At 34.8% G+C, this 25,822-nt stretch overlaps 1 protein-coding gene and 1 long non-coding RNA gene across 3 annotated transcripts in view; one reads left to right on the plus strand and one right to left on the minus strand.

Annotated features, from left to right (window-relative positions):
* Positions 1-60: 60 nt before the first annotated feature.
* LOC127859309 (uncharacterized) lies at positions 61-22,254 on the plus strand. 2 transcript variants are annotated; one of them, XM_052396583.1, is made up of 4 exons: positions 61-197; positions 17,414-17,568; positions 18,921-19,010; positions 20,259-22,254. In XM_052396583.1, exons 1-4 carry the CDS (start codon positions 185-187, stop codon positions 20,466-20,468), a joined length of 468 nt encoding a protein of 155 aa, XP_052252543.1. In that variant the 5' UTR covers positions 61-184; the 3' UTR covers positions 20,469-22,254. The 2 variants fall into 2 exon arrangements, with proteins under 2 accessions (XP_052252543.1, XP_052252544.1); XM_052396584.1 differs by having other exon boundaries at positions 18,921-18,992.
* The window catches only part of LOC127859311 (uncharacterized), a 37,992-nt gene continuing 32,555 nt past the window's right edge, over positions 20,386-25,822 (minus strand). The window contains exons 2-3 of the long non-coding RNA XR_008039308.1: positions 23,955-24,017; positions 20,386-20,518 (exon numbers count right to left, since the gene is read on the minus strand). This is a non-coding gene — a long non-coding RNA (uncharacterized LOC127859311). The remainder of the gene's footprint in view (positions 20,519-23,954; positions 24,018-25,822) is intronic.

The raw sequence follows: 25,822 nt of genomic DNA on the forward strand, positions 1-25,822 counted from the left end.
GACGAAACACACGTCGACTTCCTGGTGTAAAGTTTTATCATCGTAAAGCTTACTCATCAAAGTTAATATGTGCACTTGTTAAGGTTAACAACAGGTTCTTAATAAGATTGGCTTTAATGTCTTGTAATGTTAATTGTTTAAAGATTGTGTAATATTTTATGACTGGAAAGGCTTTTAATTCACTATGTCAAGATCAGGTAAGATACATAATTTAGGAAGAGACTTCTTTTCACTTAAAAAGAGTGTTTCAAAGGATAGGATAGTTTGATAATGCGACGGCAAATCATAAACGATCTACTACCTGTTCAAGGGTGTACTCACAAAATCGGTTCAATGCTGATATTTTCATATGAATACAATAGAAAATACATGCACACATTTTAAAGGCCTATTATATGTTGCTGGTGTTTACATGAATAACACATTTCAACACGTTCTTTATTTGTCATAAATTTTATCAGACATTGTTTATTTTGTTATTTACACCCACGAGTATTGTGGTAGATTTTGCAACGTAAATTACCATTAATATTGTGTTTGCATTGCGTTTCGGCCAAGGTTACGTAATAACAACGCAATTATTGAAGATAATTCTAAAAATAAAGAATATTCTTTAAATAGGATAAAATTCGAGAAATACTTTAATTTGTATTAAAACCTGCTCTTACCACGTATATCTACATCATTCTGTATGTAGAACAGTTCGTTAATGACAAAATCACCAACGCAGGGGTGCATGAGTATACGGGAGATGATTGCGTTTAACCCATTTATACCCACAGGTGGTTAGCGTGTTGCTATGATATTAATTAGTAAAAACATCATTTGAAATGATAAATAATCATATTATAACGAAAAATTAACTTTTCTGGAAAAAAAAATTCACTATCAAATATATATATAACAAGGTATCCAACTCAAAATCACCCCAAAACGGGATGCATCGCTTTGAACAGCCATATCTTCATCAATTGTGCAACGATTTTCACGAACTCGGTCTTATTCAGCACAAAAAATAATTTCCTTTCTGGAAATGTATATGTCTTGCAATATTTTAACAAATGCTGAGTCAACTTTTAAGAAATAACACGATACACAACTCGCATTACCCAGTTGACGATGATCATGCAGTCATTATGAATGAACTCTCCAGTTGTAAAGACACACCTCCGCATTGGACCAATGAAATCACTCGTTTGTTTAAAATGTCAGTTTGTTGAAATGTATGTAAACAAAGGTTTCAAACGGCGCTGGACAGTTAGTTTTGATGCATAATGAAACGACAAGAACGGTAATAATGTTTTTTCATACGTTTTATTGAATTATGGTATCGAGGTACATGAACTTTGTAGGGAAGATGCCATTTACTCCGTGAAGATTTCAGTCTTAAATACTGCCTGATCAGTGTCAACAGGGTCATGCGAGTTGTGTATCGTGTTATTTCTTAAAAGTTGACCCAGCATTTGTAAAAATATTGCAAGACATATACATTTCCAGAACGGAAATTCATTTCTGCGTTTAATAAGACCGAGATCTTGAAAATCGCTGCACAATTGATGAAGATATGGCTGCTCAAAGCGATGCACCCCGTTTTGGGGTGATTTTGAGTTGCATACCTTGTTATATATATATTTGATAGTGAGTTTGTTTTTCATAAAATTTAATTTTTCGTTATAATATGATTATTTATCATTCAAAATGATATTTTCACTAATTAATATCATAGCCACACGCTAACCACCTGTGTTTATACCTAGTGGACTCTCCCATCCTTTTAAGTTGGATCAATTTATTTCCAAATTGGGGATGTCTAGTATGTTTATTTCTATATTTAGAATATATCTAACAAGGATTCCTTTAAGCAAACAGCGCAGACCCTGATGAGACGCCGCATCATGCGGAGTCTCATCTGGGTATACGCTGTTTGCCAAGTCCTTTTTGACAATGCTGTTTCAGCATCGTCTAAGGTATGACACCATAAAAAAATTCTTCATAACGGCGAACTATGTAACAGACCGAGCCAGTCCGATTGAGATAACTCGATTTTTTTTATCGAAATACCTCGACCTCGTTAATTTTCATTGATAACATTCTCCTAGCAGAGTTGTCGTTCGTGTTTCAACATTCAAAAATGGCCGCCCCATGAGAGTCTCGTGTAAAAACTTTCTTACAGCATAAATTGGCTTGTTTCGCTATTTAGAAGCTGTCATTTAGGATATATGAATTATTTATTCACTAAACCTCCGCTTATGACAACAATGGATTGAATTCGAAGGATATATTCGATGTGAATGAATCACTTTCTACAACAATGGCTTCGCCCATGAGAGACTAGTTCTGGCTATCATAACTTAAAAAGTCGCTTTTTGTTATTTTTGACAGGCGCGACTTTATAGTTATGGACCAACCCCATAAGGAAAGTCAACTAGAAATTCCCGAAAAGTTTTCAGTTAACAAAAACCGGTCCAAAACAGCTTTTAAATGCAGTTATTGGCCCAAATCAACCACTTGATCGGAAAGATTGACATTTTTCACATTTAACTGATATATTTTTTCACAAAATACTATCTTAAACATTTAAAATGTATCTATTCTGCTCTTACATATCGAGAAAAACAGCGGTTTGACAGACTTTCTTGAAATGCGAATCTCCCGATATTTGACGGGCATATGACGTTATTTCTATTTTAAGTAACACACCATGTGCTCAAGTGTTTTCAAATTCAGAATGACATTTCCCTGTATTTTAGATTATTCTGGCTTGTTTTGTAAACAAATTGTAGTGTAAATACAAACTCAAAGTAAATATTATTTAAAACAACCTGATTCACACTGAAATCAGTCTTATAATCCACCACACGTAAGTTGTTAATCACAAATAACAGATTTCAGAAAACGAAAGTAATGTTTATAATTTCAGCAAAAAATGTCAAGGTCGATCCGAAAGTATCCAAATGAAAACTCGTCACGTGACAAAGCGACAATGGCGTCAAAATGGTGAATTTCAGACTGATGACAGTTATTTTCATCTATTGCAAGATGCATTTGAAACATTTGAACCGTAAAATATTCCCCGATGCAGTTATTTGTATTCATTCACCAATATACGCAGAAATGTATCCAAGAAAATGAGCTTTCTTCGATTTAAAGCGTGACTTAAATATGTTACGACTCTGGTTGACTTTCGATACGGGGTTGGCTTCAGCGTACTATGGCAAGCGGTTCGACGCATAATCCCAAGAAACTAGGTTTTTCATGAGAACCTAGGTTTTCAAATGAGAACCTAGGTTTTCAATGAGAACCAAGGTACTTGTGAAAACCTAGGATACCAAACGAGATCTTAAGTTCTCAGAATGAGAACCTAGGTTCTCATGAAAACCTAGGTTCTCATGAGAACCTAAGTTCTATGTGTTTCTCACGAGAACCTAGGTTCTAAAGCGTAAACTAAGGTTTTCAAATGAGAATCTAGGTTCTCACGAGAACCTAGGTTCTCATGAGAAACCTGGTTTCTTGGGATTTCATAAACCTAGTTTCTGATGAGAACCTAGGTTCTCATGAGAACCTAGGTTCTCATGAGAAACCTAGTTTCTTTGGATTATGCGTCGAACCGCTTGCCATAAACAACTCTTACCTAAACATAGGTATAGAGCACTAATGCGTTTTTCCGGCGTAGCTGTTCTACCCAGCTTTTCACCTTAAATGACTTTTACACAAGATAAGTATTGATGCAAAGCATCAAAGGGCGTCGGGAATTTCAATGTAAAAGGAACTCAATGAAGTTACATGTAACGATTTTTTTCTACAGTTGTCTCCCATTGCTTGGTACACGCTGGCGGCATATGTGTAGAATGATAAGCAATAAACGTGAAACAGTGAATGTTACTCCCCAAGAACATTTTTTGAACAAAGTTCAGACAATCCTAAGTAATATTCAACGAACCCTGTAGGAAACTTCTCGAGGAATGAAATTAGTAAAGAAATCGGTCGACATTGGTCTAAACACGTTAAAAATTGAATTGTTTATGAAATACATCTTTAATTGTTAATATTATTTTGAGACTAAAAAATGAAACAAATTCAGATCAATCGTTACATAATACATTGTTACAGCATTTAATGAGTTTCAGATATTCAGTTCCCTTGTTCGGGCCTCAAACGACTGTAAGGTACAGTTTTCTATATTAAGTATGTCTGTGATATAGTAAGCAATCATTTTGATATAAATAAAAGTTTTATCACTATTGATAATGTGTAATTATGTATTATTCAATCGTAAGATATCGGCAACACTGAGAGAAAAACTTATGCACTAAAGACTTTGCAAACATATTTCAATAACTTGAGATATCTGCAAAAATAACGTTCTTAACGGCGTGTTGTCATTCTGTCCAGCCCGTGTCGTGTGTAATCATATGTGAATCCCATTGATTCTGCGCCCTGAATAATATGTGTCCCGTATTCCAAACGAGCAAGTTTACGCCGTCCGACGCGTAATTCCGAAAACCTAGGTTCTCATGAGAACCTTGGTTCTCAAAGAACCTACGTTTTCAGAGAACCTAGGTTTTCAGAGAACCTATGTTCTCAGAGAACCTAGGTTCTCATAATGAAAACCTAGGTTCTCATAATTCGAACCTTCTCATAATGAGAACCTATGTTCTCTGAAAACCTAGGTTCTCAGAGAACCTAGGTTCTCAGAGAACCTATGGTTCCCAAATGAAAACCACGGATATGGCAAGCAGTTCGACGCATAATCCCAAGAAACTAGGTTTTTCATGAAAACCTAGGTTCTCATTTGAAAACTTGGGTTCTTGAAGCCATGTGCAATCTTCAAGCGAGAACCTCGGTTCTCTATGGCAAGCGGTTCGACGCATAATCCCAAGAAACTAGGTTTCTCATGAGAACCTAGGTTCTCAGAATGAGAACCTAGGTTCTCAGAATGAGAACCTAGGTTCTCATGAGAACCTAGGTTTTCAAATGAGAACCTAGGTTCTCATGAGAACCTAGGTTTTCAAATGAGAACCTAGGTTCTTTTCAAAACCTAGGATACCAAACGAGAACTTAAGTTCTCAGAATGAGAACCTAGGTTCTCATGAGAACCTAGGTTCTCATGAGAACCTAAGTTCTATGTGTCTATGAGAACCTAGGTTCTCATGAAAAACCTAGTTTCTCATGAGAACCTAGGTTCTCAAGCGTAAACCAAGGTTTTCAAATGAGAACCTAGGTTCTCATGAGAAACCTAGGTTCTCATGAGAACCTAGGTTTTCATGAGAACCTAGGTTCTCATGAGAAACCTGGTTTCTTGGGATTTCATAAACCTTGGTTCTCATGAGAACCTAGGTTCTCATGAGAACTTAGGTTCTCGTGAGAAACCTGGTTTCTTGGGATTTCAATAACCTAGGTTCTCATGAGAACCTAGGTTCTCTGAGAACCTAGGTTCTCAGAGAACCTAGGTTTTCAGAGAACCTAGGTTCTCTGAGAAACCTAGTTTCTTGGGATTATGCGTCGAACCGCGTGCCATAATTAACCTCCAGTTGTCTCCCATTGCTTGGTACACGCTGGCGGCATATGTGTAACATGAATAGAAATAGGCGTGAAACCGTGAATGTTTCTCCCCAAGAGCATTTTCTGAACAATGTTCAGACAATGCTCAGTAATATTCTACGAAACTTATCTGTTGAATATTTGTGACCACAGGCATTAGCCGTCAGTGACCGCCTCTTGTTCATGTTTCCGTGCATGGGTGTTATTTAGGAATGAAATTAGTAAAGTAATCGGTCGACATTGGTCTGAACACGTTAATAAAAAATTGAACTGTTTATGAAATACATCTTTAATTGTAAATATTATTTTGAGACTAAAAATTCAGATCAATCGTTACATAATATATTGTTACAGCATTAAATGAGTTTCAAATATTCAATTCCCTTGTTCGGGCCTCAAACGACTGTACGGTACAGTTTTCTATTTTAAGTATGTCTGTGACCTACATGTAGGAAGCAATCATTATGGTATAAAATACAAGTTTTATCCCTATTGATTATGTGTAATAATGTATTATTCAATAGTAAGATATCGGCAACACTGCAAGAAAAACTTATGCGCTAAAGACTTTGCAAACATATTTCAATAACTTGAGATATCTGCAAAAATAAAGTTCTTAACGGCGTGTTTTCATTCTGTCCAGCCCGTGTGTAATCATATGTGAACCCCATTGATCCTGCGCCCTGAATAATATGTGTCCCGTATTCCAAACGAGCAAGTTTACGCCGTCCGACGCGTAATTATGAAAACTTAGGTTCTCTGAGAACCTAGGTTCTCAGAGAACCTAGGTTTTCAGAGAACCTAGGTTTTCAAAGAACCTAGGTTCTCAAGAGAACCTGGGTTCTATGAGAACCTTGGTTCTCATAATGAGAACCTAGGTTCTCATGAGAACCTAGGTTTTCTGAAAACCTAGGTTCTCAGAGAACCTAGGTTCTCAGAGAACCTATGGTTCCCAAATGAAAACCACGGATATGGCAAGCAGTTCGACGCATAATCCCAAGAAACTAGGTTTTTCATGAGAACCTAGGTTCTCATGAAAACCTAGGTTTTCAAATGAGAACCTAGGTTCTCATGAGAACCTAGGTTTTCAAATGAGAACCTAGGTTCTCATGAAAAACCTAGGTTCTCATTTGAAAACTTTGGTTCTTGACGCCATGTGCAATCTTCAAGCGAGAACCTAGGTTCTCATTCTGAGAACCTAGGTTCTCATTCTGAGAACTTAGGTTCTCATGAGAAACCTAGTTTCTTGGGATTATGCGTCGAACCGCTTGCCATAGTTCTCATTCTGAGAACCTAGGTTCTCACGAGAAACCTAGTTTCTTGGGATTATGCGTCGAACTGCTTGCCATAGCGTACAGGTATGTCAATTCTATATAAACTGTACGCTGATGATTCCTTAGCTAATGAGAGACTTGATAACACTCGTGTCAAAACTTTCTTACATCTTAAATAGGCTTGTTTCGCTATTTAGTAATGCAACAATAAATGGAATTCGAAGGATATATTCAATGTGAAATGAAGCACTTTCTGGATCTCGACAGCTTGACAAGGCAAAACTGGCATACTGATGATACTGGTATTTTTAGTTATCATTTTAAGTCACATTTTGCTTTATATATTTTGTTCAAGCATTTTTGCGACTTATTGAATGGCTATGATACCCGATATCAACGTGTCATATGGGATTTGCATATCACCAAGCTGTCCTGAAATACAACATTGATTACAAAGTCTTTACTCAAATGACTGGTTTGTATGAATTCTTTCTTCTTTCTATTTAAGTAGTTGATATCATTATAGTCCAAATAATTAGATGTGATATACCGTTTAGTCCATGTATATCGACCTCATATTTATAGGAATAGATATCATGTTAAAGGGGCCTTTTAACAGATTTTTGCATGTTTTTTAGCTAGTCATTAAATGCTTTATTTTGATAAATGTAAACATTGGATCTTAAAAGCTCCAGTGGAAAATCCAGAATAAAATTCTCAAAAAAAGTAGCCAGCAGCAGGGCTCGAACCAGTGACCCCTTAGTCCTGGAGTAAAAACGCATTAGACTGCTCGACTTTTCTGCCAAGTATAAATGGTTGACGTATTTTATACCTAATATAAACAATCTTCGTAGTTTCACAAAATTAAACGACAACAACAGATATCTCCAAATTATTTCATCGTTTCGCGTTGGAACGCTTTATAATTTTTAAATCGTTAAAAGATGCATATAATGGCTATATTAGACCATGTAAATGTTCAGTAATAATGTTTCCTCACAAATAACATAACTTAAACGAAAGTTTGCGAATCCAATACAACTTTTTTCCAAAACGTGAAAAGATCCATTTAAAGTTAAATTAACTGTATCACAGTAAAAGAGACATTAAAGCGAGTGTGGCCAGTTTAGATCCAAATCAGCCTGCAGTTGCATGAGAGCTATTTGCTTAAGAGCGGTTTTCTCACAATGACAAATTGTTTAATTGGATACTGATTAGACTGCCCTTTTCCTGCGACCTGGCTAATTAAATTCAAAAGCCTGGTAACAGTTTAACGTTAATGTTACCAATGTGTCCGACCAGGGCCTGGATTTTGAAATCTAAGACATGCATGGTCAAAAGATGTCATTTAAGATTATACATTGTTTTCAAATACAAACAAATGTAAACATGTATCTGTAACTAATGTAGATGTTATAAATAGTAAAATGCACTAAGTCAGAAGGCATTTGACTTCGGCTGGTGCCTTGGCACACCAGGTGTTTCAGTTGCAATAGTTTGATGGACTCACTACTTGGATGTGTAGTTACATTATTTACAGTATATCAAACTGTATTTAGCATGAACCAATGATTTTTTCAAACATAAATAATTGATGTAATATGCTTTCAGGAATAATATTTAAGGTTTAAGAAGGCATTTTCTTTTTGTTTTAAAGGATTTCTTAAAAAATTCTATTTTTTTATGATTTTTTTTGCAACAAGGGGTACGCATTAAAAAAAATGTTATTGATTTTCTGACAAAGAACTGGTACCATGAGTAGCATGAAACAATAATTTTTTTAAACATGTAATTGATGAAAAATGATTGCAAAAATAATATCTAGGGTCTAATAAAGCAATTTTTTATTTTATTTTAAAAACTTATTCTGAAAATTCTAATTTTCATGATTTTTTTTTGCAACAAGGGGTTATGAAATTTAAAAAATGTAATTGTTTTTTTTGCCAAAACTGGTACTATGATAATTTTATGATGCACTTCACCAAAACATTGATAATTATACTGTTTATTCTTGTAAATGTATTTCCCCTATTCACTAAAAATAACACTATTGATCAGAAAATTCATATATAGTTTTTTTTATACCACATTTATATAGCGCCCTTTTCATACTCGAGATGAGCGTTCAAAGGCGCTTAACAGTTTTTCCCTGATCACTGGGTCATAAGTCGTCCGTTAACATCTTGATGTTTAATGATGAAATAATGATGTTTACTTTTATTTTCAAGAAGCATAATGCCTCTTTTTATTTGTATTCAGCCAAAAATTCCTGTCAGCCATTTAAGGGTTATATAATGCCTTTCTTTTACTAAATGCAAACTAATTTTACACTTTTAGACATTTCATAAAATATTTTATGTCTTTACAACACCCAATGGCTAATAAATTTAGATATCAAGTACTTCCATACTAACAGGACCATTCTAGGCTGGCAACCTAGCAACCTCGATTTGTTCATATCTTCCTATCAATCTGTTATATGTGTTATGAATCATTTGTCCGGAGAACATTGAATGTTTGTTATAACTTTTAAATAATTCAATGTTCAAAGTGGTATTGTGTTTGACCGATAAACCAACATACTGATTAAAAGGGAATATTTTATTAATTATTTGCATTTTATCTTACATGAGTAATATTTGCCTAAATGTTTTTCAAACTTTAGAGAAATCTATATACAATTGACGGCGTTTTAAAAAAAACATTTATGAAATGGAAGTTTGAAGATAAAAATAAATAATGCAAGTTTTATCAGATATTCGTAATAATTTCTAATATAATTGAGTGACTGAGCAATGTGGATGAATTAATATATCGGATGGAACGAACACTTGACTACACTTGAATTATGAATTCTTTTTCAATATTTTATGCACTTAAGTTTAGCCTTAATGCGTATTAATAAGCATTTATAGAAAGTGTCCTCCCCAAAATCAAGGAATTATTACTTGTTATTCATTTGTGTAATGGTATACAATAATTTTGTGGTAGAATATTTGAGAAAAAACATTAGAAACGAAACTTGTCAGTGATGAAATTTTCCATATGGTTACGGCAATTACCAATCGTCGGTTTCCGAAAGACAATACGCCGCGGTTTCCAAAAATATGATGGTTGTGCTCAAAGATTTTGGTGTTAATGAACATTACTGGTTTATATTTTAATAATTTTGATTCTCATTTGATTAATAGGTGATTTCAAGGCTGATATACTTGAAATATGCAAGCTAATCATTCGTTTTGCATATGTCTGTCGATACATCTGTACAATCGGTAATTTCCGTAACCACTCGTTAAATTATAGCACAAACAAGTTTAAAAAAAATTCTTATGTTTTACACAAATGTTCTACCTCTTTCGTGCTAAAAACTAAAACATGAATAATTTAAAAGTAATATTGTATCGTTTTCAGCCAGGAGCACTGTATATGACCGCGAAAAAAACATAACAAACTTTTTGATTTACGATATTTACTTTCTAAATAGCTTGCATGCGGCCTAGCATTGCATGTTCCGCAAGATAAGTATCTCGACTTTATTTATTGGATGATTTCGGACTGTTTCATCCAATCAGAAAATAGCTTTTAAACGTAATTTAGACCCATGTTAAGCGAGATAATTAAGTACCACTTTTTATACACTGCAAAATTGTGACATAACAAGTTGCCTCCCTTGTTGGTTCATGCTACTGTATTATTATGCCCCCCTTCGATGTAGAGGGGGTATATTGTTGTGCACATGTCGGTCCGTATATCCGTATGTCCGTCCACCAGATGGTTTCCGGATGATAATTCAAGAATGCTTAGGCCTAGGATCATGAAACTTAATAGGTACATTGATCGTGATTCGCAGATGATCCCTTATGATTTTGCGGTCACTAAGTCAAAGGTCAAGGTCACGGTGACCCGAAATAGTAAAATGGTTTCCGGATGATAACTCAAGAACGCTTATGCCTAGGATCATGAATCTTCATAGGTACATTGATCATGACTCGCAGATGACTCCTATTGATTTTCAGGTCACTAGGTCAAAGGTCAAGGTCACGTTGACCCGAAATAGTAAAATGGTTTCCGGATGATGACTCAAGAACGCTTATGCCTAGGATCATGAAACATCATTGGTACATTGATCATGACTTGCATATGACCCCTATTGCTTTTCAGGTCACTAGGTCAAAGGTCAAGGTCACGATGACCCGAAATAGTAAAATGGTTTCCGGATGATAACTCAAGAACGCTTATAGCTATGATCACGAAACTTCATAGGTACATTGATCATGACTCGCAGATGACCCCTTTTGACTTTCAGGTCACTAGGTCAAAGGTCAAGGGCACGGTGCCTTGACACAGTAAAATGGTTTCCGGATGATGACACAAGAAAGCTTACGCCTAGGATCATGAAACTTCATAGGTACATTTAGCATGACTTGCAGATGACCCCTATTGATTTTCAGATCACTAGGTCAAAGGTCAAGGTCACAGTGCCAAAAACGTATTCACACAATGGCTGCCACTACAATTGACAGCCCATATGGGGGGCATGCATGTTTTACAAACAGCCCTTGTTTCAAAAATGTTTTCATGTATTATACTTATATTTATATTTACAAAATTGATGCATATGATTGTTATACTGAAATCATTTACATGATACTGACATCATGACAGTGAATTAATACTGATAATTATTTAATATATGTTGCTTGATACAATCATGTACATCTATATCAAATGAGATCATACTGTAACTTCAGTGATAAATTTCAGTGAATTAAATTAAATCCAAAATATAAGTAACTCCTATATCGCTCCCAAGCGCGCACACCTAAACATCATGCTGTGTACCTATCCAGATCCAGATAAAAAATATGATTCATAATTATGTATCATATTGTTAACAGTGGATGATGTTCCCTCTTTTGTATCAATGTATTGTTTTACTTCTTTAATCAGTGTGTTTAAAGATATATAAACATAGCTCCAGGGTCAGTGCTTCAGGCAATGAATATTTCATATCCTGATCTCTTTTTCTAATGGATATTTTAACTAGTTCCTTCATTCAATACAGTCAAATATATGTTAAGTAGTATCTGTACACATTGGTAGATTAAATTTGTGCATCAAATATTATTTTTAGTGTTAAAAAGATATAGTTAAAATGTTCATACTAGATTAATTTAGAACCTTAGTCATGTCACGGAGATCTAGATTCCGTGGTCATGTGGTAATTAAACATTTTTAAATATAACCACTTTTATATGGAGTCCTGACCAGATCTCAAATGCATATCCCTTTTCTCTGTCACCCTGATCATCTCCTATCAAAATGGCAAATTATATGCAGAACAGTTCCTTATACACAATAGTTGAATGAAGTACTTCAGAAAAAAATTGACATCCTTTTCACATGAAAATTTCACTTTGACAGTCATGGAAAAAGAGCCTGCACAACACAGATCAAAAATACTTTTTATTTGTGGATCATCCCAAATCTTGAAACTCTATGTGCATAAATATCTCAAGTCTTCATGAAATCAGGACAAAAAACATGTTTTTCAAGTCCTTAATTGACCTGGCTATAGTAATCAGATAAGTATAAGCTCAATTAGTCTATTTACATCATATGCTTTGTGTATTGTAAACATACACACAATATTGCAGGTACATGATAGCAATAAATTATAACAAAGCCATCCATACTATAAAGGTCAATGGCAAAGCCTGTGAGAAAAATTTGAACACGTTGAGTGTAATCGCACAACGTGCTCATGGTGAGCTTTTGTGATCGCTTTATGGCCGTCGTGAGCCGTCAACATTTGCCTTGTTAACTCTGTGGATGCCACGTTTATATTCCAATCTTCATACAATTTGGCCAGAATATAAGTCTCAATGATATCTTGGATCAGTTCGAAAAGGGTTACAATTGGTTGAAAAACATGGCTGCCAAGGGGTGAGGCATTTTTCCTTATATTGCTATAGCAAAACCTTGTTAACACTCGAGAGGCCACATTTATTTTCCGATCTTCATGACTTTGGTCACAATATTTGTCCCAATAATATCTTGTTATCTCAGGTGAACGACTTTGGGCTTTTCAGGCCCTCTTGTTTGTTCATCTTTCCATTTGAAGAAAAGATATCATTGCACAGATGTCGTTTACTTTTAGAATGTGTTATGCTGCATTTCTTATGTGGCTTGTTCGGGGTATATTGTTTAGCACATGTCGGTCAGTCCGTCAGTCGGTCAGTCCACCAGATGGTTTCCGGATGATAACTCAAGAACAATTAGGCCTAGGATCATGAAACTTCATAGGTACATTGATCATGACTGGCAGATGATCCCTATTGATTTTCAGGTCACTAGATCAAAGGTCAAGGTCACAGTGACAAAAAATGTATTCACACAATGGCTACCACTACAACTGACAGCCTATATAGGGGGAATGCATGTTTTACAAACAGCCCTTGTTTGTTTCATGTTGGTAAATGTTCATCTCGGTCAATTCTAGGTTAAGTTTGAAAGTAGGTCATATGTGGTCCAAACAAGGTCAACAGACCAAATCACAGAAAAGGTTAGTGAACACTCCAGAGGTCACATTTTCTTCAAGATCTTCATGAAAATTTGACAGAATGTTATCTTGATGAAATAAAATTTCAGTTTAAAGTTGGCAGTTTGTCAAAAACTAGGTCATAAGGTCAAATTATAGAAAACTTTCTTCACCTTTCTACAGGTCACATTATCTTCCTGATTTTCATGAAAATTGCTTACAATGTCCATCTTAATCAAATCAAAAGCTGAATTTGCAAGTTTATCATGTGCAGGCTAAAGCTAGGTTACAACTTCGTCAAATCATACACAAGTTTTGACGCTATAGAAGGAGTTATGGGTGAGCGATACAGGGCTATCTTGTTTAAGAACAGCCTGAAGTAAGAAAGGGAAGGTATTGTATTTGTTTCAAAAGTAACATTTTATTGTTATTGGAAGTTACCGTGCAATTATATGATATCATAGTTTTGGTTATTTAGCTCACTTGTTATGATGTGACAATGTGAGCTTTTGGTATCACTCTTTGTATGTTGTATTTTATCCAAAGTTTATTGGGAACACATTAGATATCATTTTACAATTTTTAAATTTGGGTGTCACCTCTTTGCCAGATTCTTATGAAACGTAGTCACCTCTATGTCATTTTGGGTTTCATATTCTGTCAAACATTAGGGCACTAGGTCAAATATAAGAAAAGGTCTGTTAATACTTTAGTGGTCACATTCTCTCTCTGATCCACTTGTAAATTGGTTAGAACATTATTTTTAATGATTTTAAAGTCAAGCTTGAAAGAAGCATATTCAAAATTTAGGTCACAAGGTCTAGTCTCAGTGATTAACAGGTCACGTTCCAAAGTGGGTCATGTGCTTCCAAGCATTTGATCAATAACTAAAATCATTAGAATCTATGTTAACACTTACCTGATCTTCATGGCAGTTGATCAGAATGTTCAAATAAATAAAAGTAGGAACTCGCTAACACGGCTCAACTAAATCGGATAAACGTAAATAGTTTGTTCATACTCACAATGCCATATTTTATTCTAGATCTTCATGAAAAATTAGTTAACATCACTAGGAAACAATCAATTTCAGATGAGCCACATTGTGCTGTTAAAGCTATCTGTGTATAGTAAAAAAAAATTGACTATTGTTATACCCCAACATACTGTGATTGGAGGCTAGCACAGGAATTCTCCATTATGTTCTTCGAAAAATTATGGGTAAGCATATTGTTGCTGTTTTATCCATTGGTTGTCTGGACCATTACTCCCAAAAGAATTGTTAGTTCAAATATGAGACTTTTAGGTAAATAAATCTCATTTAAGGGGAGTGCAGTGTCCAAGAATGAAAACTGCACCACAACCATTATTATTGACCTACGGATAAATGACAAGCAATACAAATTACACAATTGCGATGATGTAGATTAACTAAAATGGATGGTTATTTATTTCATGCTTTCCGGTGACTTATACAGAAATATCAGTGAAAATAACTGGTATTTCACAGTTTTAAACAGTGAAATATATCCTCTATTCCTATAACTTCGTGCAGCCCTATAAGATCGTGTACTTTTTTATGACGTAAACTTCTAAGCAAGATTCGAAAGCACGTGCCCGAAAACTGTTCACTTTTGTAACGCGAGAATTTCCACAGCCGATAAGACAACAATCATGACGAAAAAACAATAACTATGATATAAATTGTCCGTTTTTCTGACCTCGTTCCAAAGAAATAGCCTAAACAATGTTTAAAATCTGCACAATTCCTTCACCAGACGGCTATGTTTGTCAATGTTTTGATCGTAAAATGTTGTAAGAGTAGTTTCCCTTGGAGGCCCGTCTCGAATTTATATTGCGCTTTCTGTACTTTGCATTACAATATGATTAAAGTATGCTGTGTATGCGGAAAATTTTACCCCCAAATGATGACACGAGACCATACTTTAAGATCGTGTCTGGCCTATTGCGATAAAGGTTCCCACTGCGTCAATTTGGGATTTTGTCACAAAACAACTGTCATTAGAAGGGGTGACAGCCTTTTATGCCCCCATTGTGAATAGAATTTTATTGAGCTATTTTCCGTTAGTAAATACACTTTATCTAGACCTCTGAATACAGTTATCACAGTTCATATTTCGTTTTTATGAAGACCAGTTTTGTTTAAACCATTATTTTCAATACAGTTTATTCACGAAATTCATCTAAAACAATACATATTTAATACAAATAAACACATATTCGCAAAAAACATATATCGGCTATTATAAACACATCCCAGGGTCTCGCTGTGACGTCATCAAAATCGGTACACGATCTTATAGGGTTATTCTGTGTGACGCAGACTACCATATACATGAATGTTTAAAGGTACGTAACTCCATTATTATTATCTGTCAACCAACATATTTCACTCGTTATTTGTTAAACAAAAGATAAATCATAAAGTATATATCAAGTTTAGTTATTGTCTAATGATTTTTCATGAAAGATATGCGATTGAAATTTAAGGTGCACGAACTTAAAGGTTTAGAGGCTAACACTGAAAATATCGATATTTTTTGCTTTTTTTCTGAGAAATTCGATATTCCACCGAATCCAACAAATATCCTCTATATATCCAACCTCTTCAAAAGCATCGTCACACCAGTACTTTCAGTACTTTGATTTCTAGACGCTAGGCATAAATGAGTTAAGTAATGTTAGTTGGAACTGATTTACAAAATGGCGCCATTTTGATACTTATTGTGAATGGCTTCGTATATTTTCACTCTGTAAGTCACTTAAAAATAATATTTCATTAACATGAATACTCCCTTTCGGCTCTAAAGTGTTGGCGCCTCACTCTTTTTTTTTAAATTGTAGACGTCTTAGTAAAAACGTTATTGAAGAAAAACCGACCACACATCGGTTGTGTGCTGACATGACCTTCCAGAAAGTTGATACACTAATATCATTTTGTCTTAAAATGCAGTATATACAGTATAATATAGTATTTGCGCATGTATTTAGTAAAATATAACCAACAAACACGACAATTCATTTTCCCGACGCGGTTTTATCTCTAAACATGAATGTATTTCCGAAATATTTTGATTTAACCCATTTATGCCTAGTGGACTCTCCCATCCATCTTAATATGATCTTTTTTCAAAATTAGGGATGTCTAGTATATTTATTTCTATATTTAGAATATTTCTTACAGAAATTCCTTTAAGCAAACAGCGCAGACCCTGATGAGACGCCTCATCTGGGTCTACGCTGTTTGCCAAGGCCTTTTTTTCTAGACGCTAGGCATAAATAAGTTAAACCCCTTTCTGGAACTTACTTTATTTTAAGCACATTTTGGAACTTGACGTTTAAATGACAAACATCTCATTCATATGTTGAAGGGTTTGACATGAAATACATTCCCATCTTTAATAACGTTTATGTGTGTACACGAATAGTATAGTTTCATAGCAGGTTATGTGGTACAATATAAGTGTTTTCTAAATCACTTTACTTACTGTAGAATTAAATATAATTTATGCAGCTGATGTTTTAGTGTTCTATAAAGTCTACGAAGATAAGTCTGACCTTTTATTGCTATAAGTGCTACTTAATTACTCTTTTAGTTCCGCATATGTCATGCTGCAAGTTTCTTACTTGTTTTTAAATATTAAAATAAACTGTCATCTGTATTACGCCATTTTTTCCCACGATGCAACTGTATACAGTTTCAATTACACTCAGCACTTACAAACATGATACAAAGAATTAATTATTCCCTGGAAGTATAAGTACATAAGCATATGCTTCAGATTAGCAGGTAATGTAAGGAACACACTAAATAACACCTGGGTGAACCAATATTTTATTTTCTCAATACAACACCCTTTATTAATGTGTATTAACATACGTATAAAAGAGAAATAAAATATCTTATATATCGATCACCTCATATCATCTTGATTTCCGATCCATTGAACATGCAACACCTTTACAACCTGTATAACCAGTTTATTCAATCACACAACGATAATAAAAACATATACCAACGTTTATTTTATTTCAGTCAGTGAGATGCAAGATGATTTACAGAAAAATAAAGTACTCACCGGTTTATTTGGTGTAACTTCTCTTGTCCTGCTTATATTCAGCGTCGTGGAGAAGTACAGTGTTTACGCGACCCTTACAAACTACACAGTTTGCGTTGGGAACGGAGTCCTGGTATGGAATAAACGCTTTGCGCCTCGCTCTGGCAAATCCGGGCTTATTGCAAGTGCATTAAGTCACGTCCCACATTAGCCTGTGCAGTCCGCAAATGCTAGTCAGGGAAGACACTTTCCGCTTGTATGTTATTTTTCGTTGAAAGGCAGTCTCTTCTTAGCGAAAATCCAGTTGGGCGGAAAGTGTCGTCCCTAATTAGCCTGTGTAGACTAAACAGGCTAATCTGGGATGACACATTACGAACATTTATAAGGCCCAGTTTCGACGAGGGTTGTACATTCAGCAAGTTCAAAGCTTACATTCGCCAGGTTCTAAATCGGCTTCGTTCTCGATTCGTTTCATCAAGAAATCGATATCGGAAATATAAAAATGGTATATTGTGAAGCAGCCATGCGTCCATCAACCTTTCTTCTTCAAATTATCTTCTTCAAATTATTTTCCTTTTAACTCACTTTGGCATAGGCTTCTTGCGGTGAATTAATGGGAAATAGGGGTCTCTCTTGCCGGTGAAGCTAGTGTTTTTATTTATAAACAATTTATTCAATGTTTTATGTTGCCATTACCTAAAGAACAGTTACATTTTCTAACTCAGGTATGTCGTCATCGGCAATTCTTAGATATAGCATTTTCTGTATATGCAAAGTTTTTATAAATACAATTTTACTCTAACAAAGATAGCAAATCGTATTAATCTACAGCAATTTACCAGCTGCTAGAAGGTGTAATGACGACATGTATAATATCGAAATATACGTTTTAAATGTTTAAATTAAATGTTGATATTTAATGGTTTATGTATGTACTTACATAGAGAAACTAATACATTATTATATTTTAATGATAAGTTACAATTAATACTTATCTGCTTGTATGAAATGTGTTTTTAATTGAGCATCGTTCTGAGATAACTGGGTTTAATGTATGCGTGTAGCCTCGTTCCAAAATAGCATGTGTGGTCCGCACGGGCTTATAAGGGACAATACTTTCCGTCGTAATGTCATTGTTCATTTATAGGAAATCTCTTCGAAACGAAAATACAGTTTAGGCGGAATGTGTCGTCCCTGATTAGCCTTGCGGACTGCACATGCTTATCTGGGACGATACTTAACCCACATTCATTTAGCCCCGTTTTCGGTTCCCTGATTGGCCTGTGCGGACTGCACAGGCTTATCTGGGACGAAACTATATCCACATTCATTTAACCCCATTTTTATCCCTAATTTGCTTGTGCGTACTGTACAGACGAATCTGGGACGACACTTTACGCACATTCATTAAGCTTCAGTTTTCTCTGAACGAGGCTCGGCTAAACGCTGAACTCTGTTAACAGTGACATGTGTTTCCTCTTGAAGGGACTGTTGATGACACTCTTGATGACGTACATTGTAGTTCGGACTGGGCAATTATCCGAATCAAATTATGTGGTATGGATCAGCTTTGTGGTAAGTCTACTTTTATGAATACGTAAGAAGATCGTAAACAAGCGAGAAATAAATAAAATAAAGAAAAAAGAAAAAAGAAATAAAGAGAAAGCGCTGTTATAACGATATATACATGTATTAATATAAATTATTACTATGTAACACAGGTGGTTAGCGTGTGGCTATCATATTAATTAAATTAGTGAAAACATCATTTTGAATGAAAAATAACCAAATTATAACGAAAAATCAACTTCTCTGAAAATAAAAATTTCACTATTAACAGGGGGCATCGCTTTCAACAGCCATAACTTCATCAATTGTGCAGCGATTTCCATGAACTCGAGCGAATATAACGTCGAAATGAATTTCCTTTCTGGAAATGTACATATCTTGCAATGTTTATATATATATATAGGCATTTCCCCAGACGGTTTAAGCACAGCGGGCCCGCGGTGCCTGGACTTCAAAATCCATTACGCCGCGGCGCTTGATTTTCAGGTTATGACGTCGCGATGCTTGAAAAGTTTACAAGCCATTTCAAGCTCTGATCCGAATGTCGTCTGCATTCTGGCATCGACCAATTCTTTTACGTTTTATGTTCATAATAATAGATTTGATAAGACGCGAGCACGATTTATGGGTTGTTTATAGGGGTCAATTATGGTGTGTATCCCCTAATAATGGTCTATAATGATCGATTATTACCGCTACATGTGACGTTAGAGCAATTAAAGGTATGCTCGATTTTGTTGCTGTTCATTTTTAATTGCACACGACTATTCACAAAATAAACAGTCAACGTTGTTTATTGCGGTAGTGCGTACTTGAATAACAGAACATAGCGTATATAACGTCGAAATGAATTTCCTTTCTGGAAATGTACATATCTTGCAATATATATATATATATATATATATATATATATATATATATATATATATATATATATATATATATATATATATATATATTTGATAGTGAAAACTTTTTTCCGAGAAGTTGATTTTTCGTTATAATTTTAATAGTTTTCATTCTAAATGATGTTTTCATTAATTAATATCATAGCCACACGCTAACCACCTGTGCGATGTTATGTATTCATAAAAAAAAATCTTAAATAAACAGGACGAAATTAAATGTTTCTTTTGACTTGCATTTCGAAAATACATACAGTTCATGAATATAGCATGAACATATCAGTTAGATCTGATTTAATATTAATATAATGATCGCATGTGCTAAGCTTAAACATGTGCTCTTTTTCAGTACTATTTTCGAAGCTGTCTGTTGGGAGCGCTGTTTGGTGCCAATGTGTATGGCACTGGTTTTGCTGCTGCTGGCGTAATGTCTCCCAATGCGCACACTCCAAACATCGCGCTTTCAGTCATAATAGCTGTGACTTGTGTCATTATGCTCATCGGAACATGCGTGGTAACGGTTTTAACTTTATTTCGAGGCGACGCCTCCCAGAAATGAGACAAAGTGGAAAGCCGAACATAGTGGAAAACTTCAGTATGATGCAATTACTGAAAAAGAAGTTCAAATTGTACAAATGACAGCGAAGATCTTCGTTAAACCAGACTATGCTTATGCATGTTTTTGTAGTACGTATGCGTTGTAACATCTATCTGACAGTTCTACATGTATGGTCAAGAATCGATACATGTGTTGAATACATTGTTCGTCAAAAGTATTGATCCTGTTGTAATTGCACAGAAATTGTCAATTATAATAAGATATTGTCAATTATAATAACTTATCTTTTTGGGAAGGGATACCAAACAAACGGTAGCTTGCTTAATTCCAATAAAATCTGACTGTTAAAACATGACATCTATATTTTTTCTCACTTTTCTATAATTTGTACATAAAGTAAACGTGTCCAATCAAACCCCTTTGAGGGTTAGCATACATTACGTAGTACATTTGTTCGGTAACGACATGAATTGCTTTATTTTAAATGATATAAACGAGTTACATATCATTAACACGTATTTGCTTATGTACCAAAACTAAGGCTTTATTAATATTACATAAATATGAGCCGTGCTCTGTGAAAAGGGGTTTAATGCGAGTGCGTCAAGTGTCGTCCCTGATTAGCCTGTGCAGTCCGACACACGGACGACTCTTTCCGCATACACTTGATTTTATCTTAGAAGAGATTTTCTGTAAACAGAATATATCATAAAAGCGAAAAGTGTCGTCCCTGATTTGCCTGTGCGGACTGCACAGGCTAAATTGGGACGATGCTTTACGCACATGCATTAAACCCCTTTTTCACAGATGGCGGCTCATGTTTATTTTTTGTAACACAGTCCGCATTTGACATAGTTCAGTTTTATACTATGCTGTCGATTCTACACGCATTGCAGGGAAACACCGGGTCAAACAAAATTGCACAAATACCACAAGACATTTATTATTGGCGTCGCTCTGGAGAGCGGCGACTAGTATGTAATGCATTTTTTTCGCTTAGGGGAGGAGAAGTTATTTTACGGATCAATGTATATATTTTTGTTTTAAGAATATCTTGCATAGTGGTGATTTTTTGTGTAAATTAGTGTAAATACGTACTGCATTTTTGCCTATTACATTTATTTCAACATTTATTGCCAATAATGTAAAGCTTATTGTTCTAATTAATAACTGATCCAAAACTGATCACAGGGGAAAGATCACAGGGACTGGGCAAATACGCGAAACTTTCTGGTTTTGTATAAAAACAAAACATAATCAAAATATATTTATTTTGTGTTTTTTCTAATTTGCTTATTTAGTGGAGAATCAATGTAGTACGATATTTGACGACCTATCGAGCAAGCAAGTTTATTGGAAGGCGTAGTGGTACGATAACGTACAATGTATTAGTTTATTAATAGACATATAATAACGATCGCTATACACAACTTAACAAATAGCAGGACGTAAATGATGTCAGCCGGAATAGCTCAGTTGGGAGAGCGTTAGACTGAAGTTGTGTAGGCAACAATCATCTAAAGGCCCCGGTTTAATCCCGGGTTCCGGCACGAACGCAACAGTTCGGCGGCTGACATTTTTTTTTCAGTCAGGTTAATAAATATAATAAAGCTTTATTTTATGTAGACATTTTAAAATCCATTTTTCTACAATTGGACATTTTTATTAAAATTAATGGATGCCGCGTGGTGACCACGTTAATTGAATTTCTGACATCACTTAAATATCTTATAAAAAATACACGTGTTTTTATATTTGCAAATAAATGCAAACAACACATCTATTATCCATGTATTTTTATGGTTGTCTATCATAGGCCCTAAGTACTATCCCTACCACATATAGAGCGCGAAGCGCGACACGTATTATTGATTGCAACAATGAGCTGCGATAAAGGAAGCAGCCGCTTATCAAGGAGGAGCTGTGCCCCAGCAACCCGTTTCCCTAGAGTCAAGCACTCCTCGGAGTTTTTTTTAAGAACCACATATATAGAGCGCGAAGCGCGACACGTATTACTTTCCAGGTGGTATTGGCCCTTTAGCATTATCCGACCATTACGTACATAGTTATCTTCCTTAGAATTTAGAATTTTGAAATCGTTGTTCAAAGTCCAAAATTTTCATCCGATTGTTCCCAAACTTGCACAGGTTTTTTTATCAATGAGGACCCAACCCAAACAGTATATGAGCAATATCGGACAATAAGTCCAGAATTATGTCTCTTTGAATTTAAAAATAAAAATTAAAAACTGCTTAATAAGGTGATTATGTCAACATTTTTTATCAGATTCTTCCAAACTTACAGTGTCTTCATATCAATAAGCATTTTTACCTCATTTAAAATGAGAAACATCGGGACAATAAGTCCAGATTTTGTTTCTATTAAATTTGACAAAATAAACAATTTCCACTTGTTTTAAAGATTTCACAACTTTCGTCTGAATCTTTCCAAACTTGTTAAGTGTTTTTATCTCAGTATTACTCGAACCCTATTGAAAATGATGAAACTTGGAGCAATAAATCTATTATGATCTTTTACTGAATTTCAAAGTATTGTTAAATGCAGCTTCTTTATGCAATTTACAGTTTTCATTCATTTTTTTCAAACTTTTACAGTGTTTTCATATCAATGAGTACTCAACCCCTATCGTAAATGAGCAACGTAAGAATAAGTTCAGAATCATCTCCCCTTGAAGTTGAGAAAAATATGAAATTACGCTTACAAGATGAAGCAGATTTTTTAAAACCTATACAGTTCTGTTCCATTAATGAAAACTGCACACGGATGCCAGTAAAAAAAGGAATCAATGTAAATGAAATGAACTATGAAATATTTTGGGCTTACAACACAAAATCATAGATAATGGTTATTTGGGAGTTATAACACAACATCATAATTAATGGTTATTTGGGGGTTATAACACAAAATTATAGATAATGGTTATACAAGTATCTTTTTCTAATTTGTTTAAAATAATCGGCCAATATATTTATATTTACAGTAGAAAAAAAATCGTTCCATGTAACTTCATTGAGTGCCTTTTACACTGAAATTCCCGACGCCTTTTGATGCTTTGCATCAATACTCCTCTTGTAGATTCTTTTATAACTCTGGGTTTCTTTGGGGTATTTAACTCATACACGAGGACAATATAACTCAATATGGTTCAGTTTTCTCGTATCAATGTATTAATGTTAATACAAAGGTCACAATCAAGTGATCAGGATTAGTAATCTAAGGAAACGTACCATCCTGTAAAATAAACAATTAGATATTAAGTATGATGCATAATAATAATAGTAATATTATAATTAATATAGATCATACTTATTTATACTATAAATAAGATATGTCGTGTTCTAGTGGCCAATAACACATGAACATTAAACAGTATTATGCAATAAAAATAGAAACACACATACAAAGCAACACACAAATATCACATGACAAGAACAGTACATAACACATAGCACACAGTTAAATTACCAATTGGTGGAATTGAATGGCTCCTCGTACTTCCAAGTTCTACACCCCAAGCTCACGTGACTGCTGTAAATTAAGCATGCACACACATTATTAAGTGCACTGATTAGTTAAGAATTTAAACGATTTCAGATAGTAAAATATTTAAAAAAAAAGAATTGGATCCATTGTGCAACGATTTCAACAATAGCGAAAATAGAAGATTTAACATTACTTACATGTCAAATCATTCTTTAAATACAAATGCAATAATAACAATGGATTGAATACAGTTCATAACAACCGAATACAACATACCAGCCAGTGACACTCCTGATTAAATACAAAACTGTAAGGTTGAAGAAAATGCCTGCCATTCTTCTCCAAATTTCCACCAAAGTGAACAATTCAACCAGAAAACCATACCCAAAAGTAAATTAGCTAACCACAAGACAATAGGTTACAAATTATAAAGGGTTAAAAACCACTCGGGTACACTTATGAACAAACAAAATGAGGCTATATATAATCAAGTGTGAAAAGTGAAAAATGAGCTACATTTTTATTAAACAAAAGGGGTTTATGTCCCAAAATTAAATATGGTATTACTGTTATACGTTATTTAGATTACTATGTTTTACGGCTCCTTAATACAAAAACAAGCATCACCTGTGTGATTGTTTGGATGCTGTGCTTATTTGTCACTAACACGAATCTATTTTACAATCTTTTTAATGGTATTGTTTGTAGGGAGGGAACGGAGGCCCCTTCTATTTCAATTAGCTGTACAAACCATGAGACTCGTTCTGCAAAAACTGGCCTAAATGCATGGCCGTAAGGTATCATCAAAGACAAACACGTGCAGTCCGCAAAGGCTAATCACGAACGATACTTTCCGCCTAAACAGGATTTTTCGCTAATAAGAGACTGTCGTTTAACGAAAAATATCATAAAAGCGGAATGTTTCTTCCCTGATTCTCCTGTGCGGGCTACACAGGCTTAGCTGGGATGACTCTTTACGCACATGTAATCGCCCATTTTTCTCAGAACGCGCTCACCATATAGGAGAAGCTGGAATAAAAAAGTGTCAATGTTTTTTTCCGATCCCATGAAAATTTTTATCAGTGAGCACGTGAAAACGCTTATAAGTCCCTCATCGGTTTCTCCGGAGGAAACTATAGGTTTGCCCCTAGTCCTTCCGTCAGTCTATAACAAAAATCTGGACCCTGTCATAACTCGAAAAGTACTTAAGTTAGGTTGATGAAACTGTGTATGGGAAGGACGGTCATAGGTGACGTATGCTAGTTGTTTTAGTTTTCCGTCCACAAAATTGTGCTTTCTACGATAACAGACTGAACATCTACAACCTACATTCAGCAACAACCCAAAAACTATGTTGATGAAACTCGTTATGCCGACAGAATGCCATATTGTTAATACGCATATTATTTTATTTTTGTCGCCAAAATGTGTTGTTGCTATGGTAACATAAATAATTAACAGGTAAAATCTGAATCCCGCAAATAATAAAAAAGTACTTCAGCAAAGTAAATCAAACACGATGTTTGCATAGAGGAAACATATGAGTTATATTTACATTTTTGTCCGCAATTACATCGTTCAGTTAGAAGCTATATATGTTCCGAAGAAGCATTACGCCGTTCTTTTCCGATAAACAAAGATCTATTTCCTGTTAGTTGTATCCCGCTCTTATAAAGGCTATCTTGAACCAATCTTTAATTAAACAATCGAATGTATCGAATATATCAAATAGTGTTATTAGTTTAGAATTAATAAGTCTATATACAGTAAACAATCCTACTTCAAAACTAATAAGCGCATTAAGTCTACTCCTAGCAGTAGTCCTATTCAGCCTCGTTCTTGGAAAATTT

This window comes from Dreissena polymorpha, chromosome 15 (assembly GCF_020536995.1).
Source record: "Dreissena polymorpha isolate Duluth1 chromosome 15, UMN_Dpol_1.0, whole genome shotgun sequence".
NCBI classification, from domain to species: domain Eukaryota; kingdom Metazoa; phylum Mollusca; class Bivalvia; order Myida; family Dreissenidae; genus Dreissena; species Dreissena polymorpha.